Below are 15,653 nucleotides of genomic sequence, written 5' to 3' on the forward strand. Positions count from 1 at the left end.
CATCTCCAGTATGCTGGAGGTCAGATCACGCCTTGTTGAGATATATTAGGAAGGGGAGATTTTCGAAATCCTAGAAGAAGTGAGGATTTTCGAAATTTTGTTGAAATTTAGAAGGCTGGGGGGTTGGGAGGCGGATTTACGATATCTTTTTTTGGAATTTAGAGGGCAGGGAGGATTTTCTATTTTTTTTTTTTAATCTATAAGGAGGGGAGGATTTTCGAAGTCTAGAATGAAAGTGTTACTAGAGGATGGAAGTGTTTTTGGAAATTAAGGAAGGTGATTATCAGTGATTAAAAAGATATTTTAGAAACAATGATTTGTAGACAATGGAGCTATTTTGGGAAGTAAAAGAAAAAGGTAATGGTCGAAACCTTGAAAGGGAAATGATACAAGATGAAAGAAATGTTTTTGGAAATAAAGGAAGGTGATGGAAAAATCAATTTTTGAAATGAAGATATTTGTAGACTAAGGAACAATTTTTGGAAGTACAAGAGAAAGTTAATACTGATCAAAGGAAAGATTGATGCTGAAATAACGAAGGAGGGTATTTTTTAGATGATGGAAGTTTATGGGAAATATTTGTTGGTGACGAAAAGACTCGTGGAAGTGAAAGAACGGTTGCCAGATGATTGGAAGAATATTCTTTAAATAAAGATAGAAGGCATTCCTGTTCGGTGGAAGGATTCTTTAAAAGGAGAGAATAAGGTAGATTTGCGCAATGCAAATATTTTCTCTTTTTTAAGAAACAGATAGGAGGCTATTCCCAGATGATGTAAAAATCCATAGAAAAAAATGTAAGAAAAAAATCCTATATTTAAAAAATGCAGGATACAGGCTTGAGGTCTTTGAACGAGAGGAAACTTTTTTGGTGTAAGTGGGAAGATAAAGCCAGGGGTAAAGTTTATGTACCTTTCATTAGTGCTCGTTCCGTGAAGAGTTTGCCCACTTTCGACTCTCATAGATTGGAAATTGTCTGCCCGTTCCGTTTCCGTTTTGGCAGAGTGGAATTATTCCCCAGAAATTGCGATACCGAGTTATTGCCAAGGTTTCTGTTTTGCGTGTTGTTGGTGCCTGGTTATATTTTATTTTTGCTCACTCGGGGAGTAAGCCTACAAACTACTTTGGTGGTGGGGCGCGGGGTCAAGAAAGGTCTATGGAGGAGTCTAAAAAGGTCTGAAAAAGGCATTTTGCGTTAAGCTAAAGATACAGGAATTTTATCATAGGAAATTTATATTTTTATTTATTAGAATGAAAATGTAAAAAACAAACAATGTGCATGTTAAGCAGTATAGAACAATTATTTCTAATGAAATATAGCGTATTTATTTTTATTTTCGTTGGTGAAACAAGCCTCTATTTGACCGTAGATTTTAGCACGTTTTAATTTACGTTAAAGTTAGGAATAGAATGTTTACAACTTGTGTGAGGGGAAAATCTTGCACGCCTCCCAACTAAGCTGAAGGTCGGATCACGCCTTGTTTCTTTAGGTAGCTATTGTCCTTTACATTATTGTTCTTGAATTTTTCATTATTGATTGATTAATTTGGTAATTTGTTTTTCTTTTTTATTAAATGATCGGTGACCCCTTCTTACTACATTTCCCATCACCTTCTATTTCTTCTTCCTAATGAACACATTGGTATTCGTCGGAAGCTTGAATCTTATGTCAATGTCCCCTGTGGGCTTGTCCCATATGAATAGGGTTCGTCTGAATAATAATAATAACAATAATAATTAATAATGGAGTTTAGAATAAACACATCTTATAAAATTATCTAAACCATTTCCAATATCAATAACAATTTTCCATAAGGTACAAAGACATATCTTAAACATGTACGTAATGTCTTCTGTGGGCTTGTCCCATGTGAATAGGGTTCGTCTGAATAATAATAACAATAATAATTAATAATAGAATTTATAATGAACACAATTTATAAAATTATCTAAACCATTTTCATATCAGTAACAATTTTCCATAAGCCACAAAGACATATCTTAAAGAAGTACGTAATGTCTTCTGTGGGCTTGTCCCATATGAATAGGGTTCGTCTGAATAACAATAACAATAATAATTAATAATAGAATTTAGAATGAACACATTTTATAAAATTATCTAAACCATTTTCATATCAGTAACAATTTTCCATAAGGCACAAAGACATTATCTTAAAGAAGTACGTAATGTCTTCTGTGGCCTTGTCCCATATGAGTAGGGTTCGTCTGAATGATAATTACAATAATAATTAATAATAGAATTTAGAATGAACACATTATCTAAACCATTTTCAGTATCAGCAACATAAGGCACAAAGACATATCTTAAACATGTGCGTAATGAAAGGCTTTAGCTGTCATCCCGTAGCCGCCACCCTTTTCCCCCCAAAGAAAAATCAGCTATGAAAAAAGGAAGGATAAAGGAAGATTAAATCTTTTCTGCTCGCAAGCAAAAGTCTGGCAGGATACGTCAGGTGAAAAAATTTGAGTATTAAGACCGAGGCAACAGTCAATAACTCAAAGTGACGGGATGTTGCACGCAACTCACTTGCAATCACGCCACTCAATATGCGATCGAACGAGCCATTTTTCCCCTTTCCGAGTGAATATCAATGGAAGGACGCATATGAACGAGTCACTCTCGAAATCCGGGAGTTTCTTCTTCCTCTTCTTCTTCCTCTTCTTTGAGTTCTCTTGATTTCCCTCGCGGGTTTCTCGTCTTTTGTGACATGCGTCTTCGTGCTTCTTTCGGTTTTCGTAACTCCCTTTGGTCCCGTAACTTTCGTTCTGTTTTTTTTTTTTTTTTTCATGCTCTCTGATTTTGTAATCTTTGAATCTGCGATATTTTGATGTTTATTGTACGTACCTACATCCTCTTGCGTTAAGTGGTTGCTTGTTTTGTTTTTTTTCGCGACTTCGTATTTGATTTCTTTTTATTAAACTACATCGTGAAACAACTATAGTCTTTACGATATCCGATAAATGACATTTAAAAACGACTGATGTTTTTTTACGATATCCTGATAAGTTACATTACGAAACAACTGTTGTTTTACGATATACTGATAGGTTACATTACGAAACAACTATTCTTTTTAAGATATCATGATAAATTACATAAAGAAACAACTATTGTTTATGCGATATCTTAATAAATTACAATACGGAACAACTATTGTTTTAACGATATCCTGATAAATTACATTAAGAAACAACTATTGTTTTTACGATATCCTGATGTATTGTATTATCAAAAAACTCGTTTTTACGATATCCCGATAAATTACATTAAGAAACAATTATTTATTTGTACGATATGCTGATATTATTCTCACGTCCTTATTCTAGTGTCCTCAGGCTTCTCTGCTTTTGCGTTTTTGTCGTCATTTCATGCTGTTTTCCTCTTCGTCTGTGACGTACTTTGTTTTTTGTTAAATTGTCTACTGATTCTAGAACCCTAACCACCAAAATGGTAGTCTCCCTTTGGAAATAGGAACTTTATTCTAACTGGTTTCTGATTTTATTCTGGAACACTGCCTAATTGTTATTCTTCCTTGGGAGTCTGGAACATCATTTGATTTCATATTCTGCATTACGATTCTGAAACCGCTGTCTAGACATTCTTCAGCCTTTTCACTCAAGGCCCGACATTTAGACGTAAATCCTCTGTTGTCGTTTTGAGACCGTATTCTAACTGGTATTCTTGCTTTGGATTCTGAAACCTTCGGCTGGACGTTATTCCGCCTTTTGATTAAGGAGCCTCTATTCTTGGGCTCCGAAACATTCACATTCGTGTGGTTCTGCTTCTGTACTCTGTAATCATCTTTTGCTACTTCCTTTTCGGGCTCTTTTGTATTATTTCTTTCCCTCCATGCTGTTCTACTTGGTAGCCTTCGTTATTATCTTTTGTGAAGTAATTTTACGTTTTTAGTGATGGAAGGTGTTTATCATGGCGCCTTTGACTGCAATTTTCCTTCAGCAGAATCTACTAACCTCTTTTAAAAGTTGATTGCGTGTGGCGCACTTTTGATATCATTTTCCCCATTGCTATTCTTTGTAGCCTTCGTTATTGGTCTATGTGAAGTACTTGTACCTTTTTTCATTTAAAGATGTTTATCATGGTGCCTTTTACTGGAAATTTCTTTCAGCAGAGTCTAGTAGCCTGTTGTAAATTTTTTTTTTTATGTAAATTTCTTTCAACAGAATCTACTAAACTCTTGTAAAAGTTTTTTGTGATTGCAAAATTCTTTCAGCAGAATCTACTAACCTCTTGTAAAGGTTTTTCATTGTAAGTTTCTTTCAGCAGAATCTACTAACCTCTTGTAAAAGTTTATTTCCTGAAGAATAATAATTGGCTTAAGGATGTCTATCAACTCCCTACAGATTCCCCGTACATCGCTTTATAGCGTCTATCCCTCAGGAGTTGGTGCCGTGTTAGTCAGTGATATTGCTTTACCATCTGGGGTAATCTATCATCGACCTGTGTTGGTTCTCACTCAAGAGGGCATGACACTGTTGGATACAGTTATTGCATACGGCCTATCTGCAATAAGTCTCAGTGGGTATTTGTGGCACAATCTTATTACATTTTGAAAGGAATTATCTCAGCTTATTGGTATTCTGTTTTAAAAGAAATTATCTTACCTTATTAATATTCTGTTTTAAAAGAAATTATCTCACCTTATTGGTATTCTGTTTTAAAAGAAGTTATCTCACCTTATTGGTATTCTGTTTTAAAAGTAATTATCCCAGCTTATTGGTATTCTGTATCTACTGACTGAATAATTCTCGCTGTACTTTAATCATTTGAAATTATCACTGTATTCAGCTGAAAAATATACAGGAAATGGATTAATTTTATGAAGCCAAATATGCAAATAAACTTCTCTTAGGCCTTACTGTATGTACTGACAGAATGAGTTTTGTCTTGTTTTAATTATTTGGGAGTATCATCGCATTAAATTAAAAATTATATAGAGTATGAATTCATTTAATTAAGCCAAATAGGTAAACAAACTTCTCTTGGGCCTCATCATAATTTTTTTGTGCACTTTCATATAAAAAATCACGTAACTCATTTAACTCAGAATTTATATTAAAATCCTGAATTCCGAAACCGCCATCAAACGATCTGACATTGGCCTTTGATATTTGAGCCCACTATTTAGACCCAGAGAAATGATGATTTATAAAGAATAAATGAGTACTAGATAAAGAATAAATGAGAACTAGCGTACATAGAAAATGATTAATTATGCATATTCATACGTTCCAATTATTTAGCTCATTTGATAGTTGTGAATTTTATGTACTGCAATATTCAGTGTGATTAAACATACTGAGACCAATCTCTCTCTCTCTCTCTCTCTCTCTCTCTCTCTCTCTCTCTCTCTCTCTCTCTCTCTCTCTCTCTCTCTCAAATTAAGATGGTTGCTGAAGCAACCCAATTATGGCTTCATCATAAGAAATAATGAGGGAGATGAGTAGTTGCCACTGTAGGGAAAGCAGGCCTTTTTTATTATATCTACTATATATAATATATATAATACACATATTATATCATATACATATTATTATTAATATATAACAATAATACATTATACATATATATACATATATATAAATATTATATAGATTATATAATTTCAATAATCATAATATCACTATCCATTGTTATGTACCTCATCACTGGCTCTTGTCAAGTGTAACTTGTGATATTAACTCATCTAATGCCGTACCGTACGTACTCTTCAAACCCAACCCCCTAAAACATCCTAGAGACCATACCCACCTCCCCACCCCCTCACCCCCTCTCCTCCCTTCCCCATCTCCATCATCCCCCACCCCGGCAAATTTGGACCCCTATCATATCCACCAGTGCCTTGAGTTTCTCTCGAGTCCTTGTCTGGTTTCAAGCATTTTTTTTTTTTTTTTTTTGTTTTTTTTTTTTTTTTTTTTTTTTTTTTTTTAATTCTGGTCATAAGTAATTTTTGACTGTCATATCCGAAGACAGACATTGTTCATGGTAATGCTCTTTGTAGCAGGAAAAATTCAATGTGCATACATTTTTCCTTTATAAAATGTAGTTAGTTTTATGCTTCAATACAGGGTGTCCATAAAGTCCCAGTACCATTCTGAGCAATAAATACTTGCAATGGTACTGGGACTTTATGAACACCCTGTATTTTCATATGAACGGACCCGAATGAATCTTCTTTCAGGATTATTTCATTGATCACGCAGCCTCTTTACAAGCTGAAGGCTTGCTTATTCTGTATTTAAATTTTTTTAATTAAAGCTAATGTCGATTTGCGGGAGCTGCTGCATTGCATCATCTGGCCTCTCTGCTTGAGGGTACACTTTCTAAAAGGAGGTTTGCGCAAACCCTGAACTCGAGAGTAAATACTCGTAATTAGGACGAGTTCTTTCCTCTCTACGTGTTTATTCCGAGATTCCTTCCCCTCTGGAGTTGCTTCCACAAGTCTATAGGTTGCAAACTAGTTTGCTGTAATATTTCTCATATCAGGTTTAATCAAACTGGATTATCTTCTGTGGTTTTTTAAAATATTAAATAGCACATGGATTTGTAACTCATTATTTTGTTTTAATAGTGCACACGAATGGTGGATAATAGCCTTCAGCGTAATAAAAATACCAGTATCGTATCATCCTTTTATCTTTCTAATTTTTGTCTCTCTCTGCTCAGAAATTTAATACTAATTTAATTCCGCTATTAAAGCTCGAAAGTTTTGACGTGTAGCTTATAAGAAAGGCTTGGAAGACAAATACGAATACTTACGAGGAATTTACGTTATAAAGATCTTTCTAGGTTTTTTGAGATTTTATCATATCTAGCGAACAAAAGAATACTAACTCTTAAGGTGACTATCCAGTCAAGTTTTCCATCAGAGGTTTATCGAGAACTTACAATATTATTATTACTCTATTCATAAGGTGAACCCTATCCATATGAAACAACCCCATAACGGCCATTGGCTTGAGATTCAAGCTTCCATAGAATATGGTGTTCATTCGAAAGAAGCAACGAAAGCTAGTTGGAAATACAGAATCGAAAGAGGGTATGCATAACATAGAGACCATGTTGGCTGCCAAAAGAAAATGGCTAAATAAAAGTAAGGAGTAACGAACACTTGCCAAAGAAGACTGAAACAAAGTGCATTCTATTATCACTCAGAAATATATGCAATGCTCTGGAAAAAGAGAAGAGTATTATGCCGTTGGCTGAATCTCTCTCTCTCTCTCTCTCTCTCTCTCTCTCTACTTCCATCCTTATCTCCTCTCAATCCTCCTCTCCTCTCTCTCTCTCTCTCTCTCTTTTATGAAGTGGCACTAAAGCTGTCTGTGTTTTCAATAGAGGCTCAATCATTTATTCACCAGTGAATGGGTAAGAGACTCTCGTCTGACGGAATTCATTATTATGACGTCAGCGTTTTCTAAGTTCCCGATAAACAAGAATTCCGAAGTGGGTAGGAAAATAAATATATCCATGACCCTGGGTTGGATTAACATCCATGTATGCATTCACGATGTGCATTGGTAAGGGACAACACGTTTATTCTATATTATTTTTTTTGTCTTATTGAAAATGAATAATGCAATCTGTCACGGTAATTTAAAGCTCAGCGTGTTTTCCACTATCTATTTTCTGGGAAATTCATTAGACAGCAAGTTTAAAAGTTGCGATATTAATTTAACCCTGGAAAAGAATCAATATTTTAGAATGTAATTCTTGTATTTAATAACTAAATCTTTTGAGCTTCAGGCAAGAATGACATTTCAGTAACAGAATTCTGATACTTGGTGTATTTAATACTAAGTGCATCCCGACATTACCCTCACCAATAAAAATGAAATTGAAATTTACATTAATTTAAATTAGGTATAATCTAATGATTCTCTAAAACCAGATATTGGAAAGAAAGGTCAGAAAATTTCTATTATTCTCATTTAAATTATGATCAAGCACAATCTAATAATTCCCAAAAAGGAAATATAGGCAACAAGGGTCAGAAAAGATCGATTATCCATTATTCAATTTCGTTTTTCTTGCAGTTGGTCGCATTGCTCTCCCGAGATATGGTTCTTGCGCATTCACTCCCTCGAGGGAGAGGCTCCCGAAGTCAGTCAGGGAAATGAGCCGCCCCTCTCCGAAAAGAATTCTGGGTCATTGATCATTTTTGTCTCAAGATCTTCGAACGGAGTTTCTAGGAGGTGAATGCCGTCTAATTACGTCCGTGGTATCATGCATATTCATCCAGACTGAATAAAAGTTTTTATTTATTTTTTCATATTCATCGGCTCTGAATTGTTTTGAAGGGAGTTTTTCTCTCTTTTTTTGCATATTCATCCTTAGACTTATCCTGAAGAGAGGCAATTTTTTTCTTTTTGCATATTCATCCACTCGGTCTTCTTCTAAAGGGAGGGTATATTTTTTTTATATTCATTCTCAGTTGTTCTGAAGGGAGTTTTGTGTGTGTGTGTGTGTGTGTGTGTGTGTGTGTGTGTGTGTCCGCTCTGAATTGTTCTGAAGGGAGGTAAGTTTTGTCCTGCACATTCATCCACTCTAACGTGTTCTGAAGAGAGGTAATTCTTTTTTTTATTTCGGCATATTCTTCCACTTTGACTTGTTCTAATGGGCAGTAATGTTTTCTTTTTGCATGTTCTTCCACTCTGCTTTGTTTTGAAGGGGGTTATATATATATATATATATATATATATATATATATATTATATATATATATATATATATATATATATATCTCTCCAAAAAGGGAGGTAATTTTTTTACATTCATCTACTCTGACTTGTTCTGTGGGGAAGTAATTTGGTTTTGCATATTCATCCACTCTGAATTATTGTGACTTGTTCTGAATGGAGGTATTCCTTTGCATATTCATCCGCTCTAGTTTGCTCTGAAGTTTTTTTTTCTCCTTTTTTTGCATATCCACTGTGACTTGTTCTGAAGGGAGGTTATTTTACTATATTCATCCACACTGACTTGTTCTGAATGGAAGTAATTTTTTTATTTATATAGAATGGATAAATTCGATGCAGTCGTTAGGAAATTTTGTTACTTATGCTAAAAGAAAGGATAACATCATTTCAACTCGAATGATTTTGGTAATGAAAGAGTTCAATGACCCTTTTCCCCTGTTTCCTTCTTTAAAACAGTCAAATTTATTTATTTTCGCCAAAAAAGTAAAAAAATAGTAAGTAATAAATAAAATCATAAAATAATAAGTAAAAATGTAAATAAAAGAAAATAACAAGTAATATTGAAAAGTGAAAAACAATAAGAAAAATCAAGAAAAGAAAAGGATGCGAATATTGGCGTGTCAGTTAGTAACTCCTGCCAAAATTCCGAGTCAGTCTGGCGAAAAATGGCCGCGTCACTCAAGATTCTGCGAAGGGTGAAGGAGAAGAATTATGGGCAAGATATTTTCCCTTGGTTACTGTTAAAATCCGTTCAGAATTCAAGGGGGACTCTCATTATTGTATCTTTACAATCTCTAAATTAAGACGAGAGATGATGATACATTTTAATTCCAAAACAATGAAAGAATTAAGACCATGAGTAATGCACAGGAATAGGACCGAAAAAATAAATTTTCAAGGAAAAAATGTTGAATTATCATGGACTGTTTATTCCTTGAAGGAATGACAGATAATTAAAACAAGAGTAATGTTAAACTTCGGCTCTTAGTAGTTCTATCAGGTGACGTTTGGCATTTGGACCGCATGCCAGCAGTAGAGACAATACTTTAAGAGTATTTGAAAACATTGATTCAATAATGATTGCATATTCTTCTTCCTATCTTCTTTCTTTTCTTCTACTTCCTTCTTCCTTCCCTCCTCCTCCTACCTCCCCTCCGCCTATCTTTCTTCTAATTTGTGCATTTAATTTTTGAGAAAGAGACAGTGTGCGAATTGGGCATACAGGAAAACAAGTGTCTCCTCATTGAAATGTGGCGGTTGGTTTCTAAACTGTTTGCGGGACATTAGCCCATTTCCGAAAGTGGTCCATTTACTTAATGCCCTGTTTTATCCACTGCTCGGTCCATTTGCGCAAATAGGTTAATTATATAACGAATGGGAATTTGCATGCGCGTTGAATTAGCATAAATTGGCCGGACACTGGCCAAAGATGTATTGAGGCCGTATTTGGCTTTAGGTCTAATCAGCGTGAACACACACAAAAAAAAAAAAAAAAAAAAAAAAAAGGCGGAGCTTAACAAGTATTTTTCCTGTTTTCTAAAATATAAAAATAATATCCGGTCCCCGAGTAGTGATACTCTAATGTAAACATACTTGTAATTCAGACAATTTAATATTGTCGCATTTGCAAATGAAACTGTTAATAGGAATACTCACATCCTGATGTTGGCGAGTTGGGTCGTCTCCGCTGAAACAGAAAAAAAGCAAATAATCGTACAGTAATTGTCAGGAACCAAGCATCAACACTTCCAAAATATAAAGTCACAATATTGTTAACATATAGCACCGTTACAGTCTATTATATGTAAAACATTGCGGGAAGGTTAAAAATTGAAAATTAACACTGAATGATGGTCACAGTTTCCCCACGGCTCAGTGGATGTAATCAGTGTCCGTGAGAGCGTGTATTTTTATTTCGATATTCGAACGTGTATGACATTTAATTCATGTCGTTTGGAAAGGATTTCCAGGCAGTGGTTGCCGAGGAGAAAAAAAAATCTCTGTCAAATGATTAAATTACCTGGAATCATAGGTCGGTTTGGCACTGCATGTAATATTCACGTTAAGCACTGTTACGCATTTGCGACCAATATGAGCTGAATATTGGTAACAGAAGTGCTCGTCAATAAACCTGCAGTTCCGAGAGAGCATATGATCTGTCGAAATTTCTCCAGCCGTGAAAATTGTCGGCCATGAATTTTACTTCAATGTGAAATAAACGTTTAAGGTTGTGGTAATGTATCCTTATTTCATTACGAGCTTGATGGCGCTGCCTGTCATCTCTACCCTACCCTCCCGATCTCCTACCTACCCCGCCCTCACCCGGGCCGGATAAACAGGTTTGCAAGAGAAGGATGGATGTGTCGTGTCTCCCCTACCTTCACGATCCCCTACCTACCCCTTCCCCACATGGGGCGGACAAATAGGTTTGTAAGAGTGGGATGGATTGGTCATGAATCTACTATCTTCCCGATCCCCCACCTACCCCAGCCCTACCCCGGACGGACAAACAGGTTTGCAGGAGGAGAGTAGATTTGTCATGTCTCCCCTGCCCTTCCGATCCCCTACCTACCCCGCCCCCAGACAAACAAGAAAGTGTATATATATATATATATATATATATATATATATATATATATATATATATATATAGAGTATATAAATCGTTTTTGTAAAGACCGCAACCAATTTTTTCCAATGTTCTGCATAAGTCTTTATGTATGATGCTGGGGGTGAATTACGTAATGTGAAGAGGACCGATTCAAGATACCAAACCCAAAGATACGGTACATTAACTGCACGAACTAAATAAGCAAAATGATAGAAATAAAACGAAGTTTGATATGATTTTGTCTTGGAAATTTTGTAAAACCAAATAATTAAAATTATGATCGTTAAGTGGTTAGTGTTCCATTTTTGTTCTTTAATCAACGAAAATACAAGACAAAAATACAATTTGGACAACACAATCACTAATGGCCAGAAGTGAAATGGATGATCGATGCCTTTTAAATGTTTTTATTTGTCTGTTGCACGATTCTAAAAAATAAATGAAGTCTGAGGATATTGGTCGGAATCATCAAGAATGAATCCCTTTTCTTGGAATAATTTTGAATAATTTGGGAGGATAAAAAAAAAAAAAGACACAAACGAACGGAAATTAAAGGTACTTGGCCGCAGGTAATGATGGATGGCCGAATCCATCACGTGGTAAAAGCGGCTCTATTAAAGACTTTGTCATTATCATTTCCAAAAAGGAAGCTGTTCCGGAAACCGCTGACCTTACCCCCCCCAACCCCCTTCCAAATGCAGCCAGCCTAATGCTGAAAAAGATGGCGTGCCCCGTTTGATAACTGCCGCTGTGTTCAGAACTCTGGTAGATGTGGAACTCGCCGATATAAAGTATGTGTGGGGGAGCCATTTGAGCTCGGCTCGTCCAGGCCAGTCGTACCTCTCATTAGAATTTCACATCTGCGTGATTGACAGTGATTGTGCCGTTATAACGGAGGCGTTTAATGCCATGGAAATTATGCCGTTTATTTTTATTTCCTTGTATTTTTCCACTAATTTCGCCCGTGAAGTTGGAATGGGGACTGTGCATTACTCGCTTCTTGTCCGTTTGTTTTGTTTACCTTCCTGCCTGTATATCTGCAAAAATTTCAATAAATTTAGAAATGAAGGCCTGGCTACAGCAGATTCACATCAACCGTGCATTTGATGTCCAGGCCAGTCCCATGCTTCTGATTGGTTGTTGATAAGCCAGTCACAGGGCTAGAAACTCTCAGTCTCTCGAGAGAGTTCACAAGGGTAGGATCTATGTTCCACCTTTCCTGAGACATACGTCTTTCAAAAGTATCCCTCAGGAAATGTGGAACATACATCCTGCTTATGTGAACTCTCTCGAGAGACTGAGAGTTTCCAGCTCTGTGATTGGCTTATCAACAGCCAATCAGGGGCGTCGTAAGGAACTGGCCTAGACATCAAATACACGGGTGATGTGAATCTTCTATAGTATTGAAAATGGATGTGCGGAGGAGGGGTCACGGGGAGAGGGGGGGTGGTGGTGTAGGAGGGTTCTAGGCTTTCTTTTTCATATCTCTGGGGCGGTGGGGAGTGTTGTTAATTTAGGTGTTGATGTCGAGATGAACCCAGCCGTTGTTGATTGCTTTCAATTAAATTTTAGTGTGGGTGGGGGAGATAGGTAGATGTGGGCAATGGCCCAATGGGGAGTGGATTACACTTAGAAATGGTACCGGATCCGAACACGGAACTAGGATGTTATTTTCGTCTGCGTTTCAGATGTTTATTTCTTTACAATAAAAATGTTTATGTCATATATCTTAATTGGTAGTTCTGTCATCATTTTTAAATCTGATTAATTGCCGTCCATTGATCATAATCTTTCCAATTTAACTGGAAGACCCAATTAGTCTTCTCCAATCCAAGGTCTTCAGTTATTATTCAGAAGATCAAACCAGTTCAAATGGAACAAGTCCACAGAGGCCACTGACTTGAAATTCGAGCTTCCAAAGAATATTTTGGTGTTCATTAAGAAGTGAAGTAGAGGAGGGAAAGGGAATTACAGAATGAAGAGATCTCACCCATTAAAAAGGAAAAGGCAAATTGATAAATGATGAATAAATAAATTGATAAAAATGCATATAGATGCTAGGAGAATAGTAGTAGGATCTCTCTTGCCCAGATCAGAAACACTTGAAGCGATGAGAATCCCAATCTTTTTTCTTAAGAGAGCGAACGCTTTCTCGCGACCTCCTGACCTTCGATCAGCTGCACGATCTTGGAAGACTCCTATCTTGACGGGTGACCTTCCTAAAAAGCGGCAAGCGTGATTCTTCTATTCGATATTGGCTAGGAAGGGCTGGCGTGTGTGCGCGTGCGCACGTTCCTGCTTGAGTGCGTCACGTATTTTGAATACCCCTATTTCTTCTTTAATATGTTGGTCTGTCGTGTAGGTACCTAACTCGTATTGAATTTATCTTTTTATATTGTTTATATCAGTAAGTACGCCAGTTATATTTATATTGTGAGAAAGAAGCGATTTCTATCTAGACTCGGTCTTGGTAAATTAGGAAAGCTTAATGGTCTGTTATATGCATTCTTGAGCTAATACTGATATTGTATTTTTTGTAGGAATTGATTATAACGTAGACCTGCTTTTATATAATGCCACCATTCATGTATGTATATAAATGTATGTGTATGCAACATACACGCTCGTCTCATACACACACACATATATATATATATTATATATATGTGTGTGTATTTATGAATACATATTTTTAAAATTCTTTTACTTATTTGTTTATATATATATATATATATATATATATATATATATAATATATATATATATATATATATATCACATACATACACATACATACATACATACATACATACATACAACAATACATAAACACACACACACATACACGACTCTTCGTTTTAATTAAAAGCAGAGCAAACGGCGGTTTGGATACGAAAGGAATCGTCGGCGGACCGCGCATTAAAGATGAAATGTTTGGCAGCATCAACTTTCCCATTTCTCTTAAATTTGACCACAGGTCATTTCTGTTTCCCCTCAGAGGCATTCGGGACCTGAAGGGGCGTCGTTTTGCCATCGACCCGTTTCGCCCTTCTCACAATTTCATTTGGCGAAGTGGCAGCTCTTCGCTGTGTGTTTTTTTTTTTTTTTTTATTGCTTGTGGTATGTCAGGTATTGGGTGTTCTGTACATGAATTGTCTGTTTTTTCTCTCTTTCTGTTTTCCGTTGCTTGTCAGCATTGCGTAAAAAGAGAATTAAGATTATTTTATCTCTCTCTCTCTCTCTCTCTCTCTCTCTCTCTCTCTCTCTCTCTATTATATATATATATGTGAATTTTATATATGTATATATATATAATATATATATTATAATATATATATATATATATATATATAGTATGTATGTATGTATGTATCAGCAAAAGCCACAAGGAAAATTTTAAAAAAGAAAAGACAGAGTGCCAAGTACTTGCGTGTATTTAACACATCTTCGGGGCACTTTGTGCCCCGAAGATGTGTTAAATACACGAAAGTACTTGGCAATCTGTCTTTTCTTTTTTAAAATTTTCCCTGTGGCTTTTGCTGGTAGACAAAATCACGTGCTTACTTTTGTGATTTTATGGTATATATGTATGTATGTTTATTTCTGAATCCTTTAGTATCCAACTCAGGTCTTTCAAGTGGAAGACCTTTATTCGATATCGATGTGAGTCCGTAATTTATTTCTTTCCACACGTGATTGTGTGTTGACCCAGTATATATATTTTTATATTTCTGACACAATTTTTACTGTTTTTGTTTGTATTTGATTTAATAGAAATAGGATTAATTGAGTGTTTTATTGATCTTGGATTTTTGTGCTTCGATTCTAGTACGTATTCGTTACCTTGCGTGAGATCTATATTTTTGGTCTGCATTTTACCTCACGGTTTTAGGGTTGACAGGACTGGTACTCAGTGAACGTCATTTTTATATTTTTATACTGTACCCAAGGTATTGGGTACCAAGCAAAAGACATTTTCTATCGTGTGCTATGTACTGCAGTATTGGTTAGTGTAGAAATGCGTTTAGCACTGTATTTTTTTTTCGTATAGTTTTCCCTGCGATATACTCCTAAATCTGCAGGTGAACTGCAGTTTGCACGCTATTCTCTTTCAAGTTTTTCTTAGGAAAATGGATTAACAAGGTAGTTTCTTGTTAGGTTTCAATGTACTATGGCCCGAATATTTGTTATTTTGTGGTGATCTCTTTCCTTTGTTTTATTTACCATTTTTAAATAAGTATGGAAGGAGTGGTAATAGCTTTCTAAACTGTTTGAATATAAATATCATTCATAGTATTTGTTTACCAAA

General features: G+C 35.6%; 1 protein-coding gene across 1 annotated transcript in view; it reads right to left on the reverse strand.

The window, feature by feature from the left end:
• Positions 1-15,653, reverse strand: part of LOC135202362 (uncharacterized) — a 348,084-nt gene that overhangs the window by 173,647 nt on the left and 158,784 nt on the right. Inside the window, 1 exon segment of the mRNA XM_064231725.1 lies at positions 10,390-10,420. Within this exon segment, the coding sequence (XP_064087795.1) occupies positions 10,390-10,420 (31 nt within the window).

Source organism: Macrobrachium nipponense, chromosome 30 (genome assembly GCF_015104395.2).
Source record: "Macrobrachium nipponense isolate FS-2020 chromosome 30, ASM1510439v2, whole genome shotgun sequence".
Lineage (NCBI taxonomy): Eukaryota > Metazoa > Arthropoda > Malacostraca > Decapoda > Palaemonidae > Macrobrachium > Macrobrachium nipponense.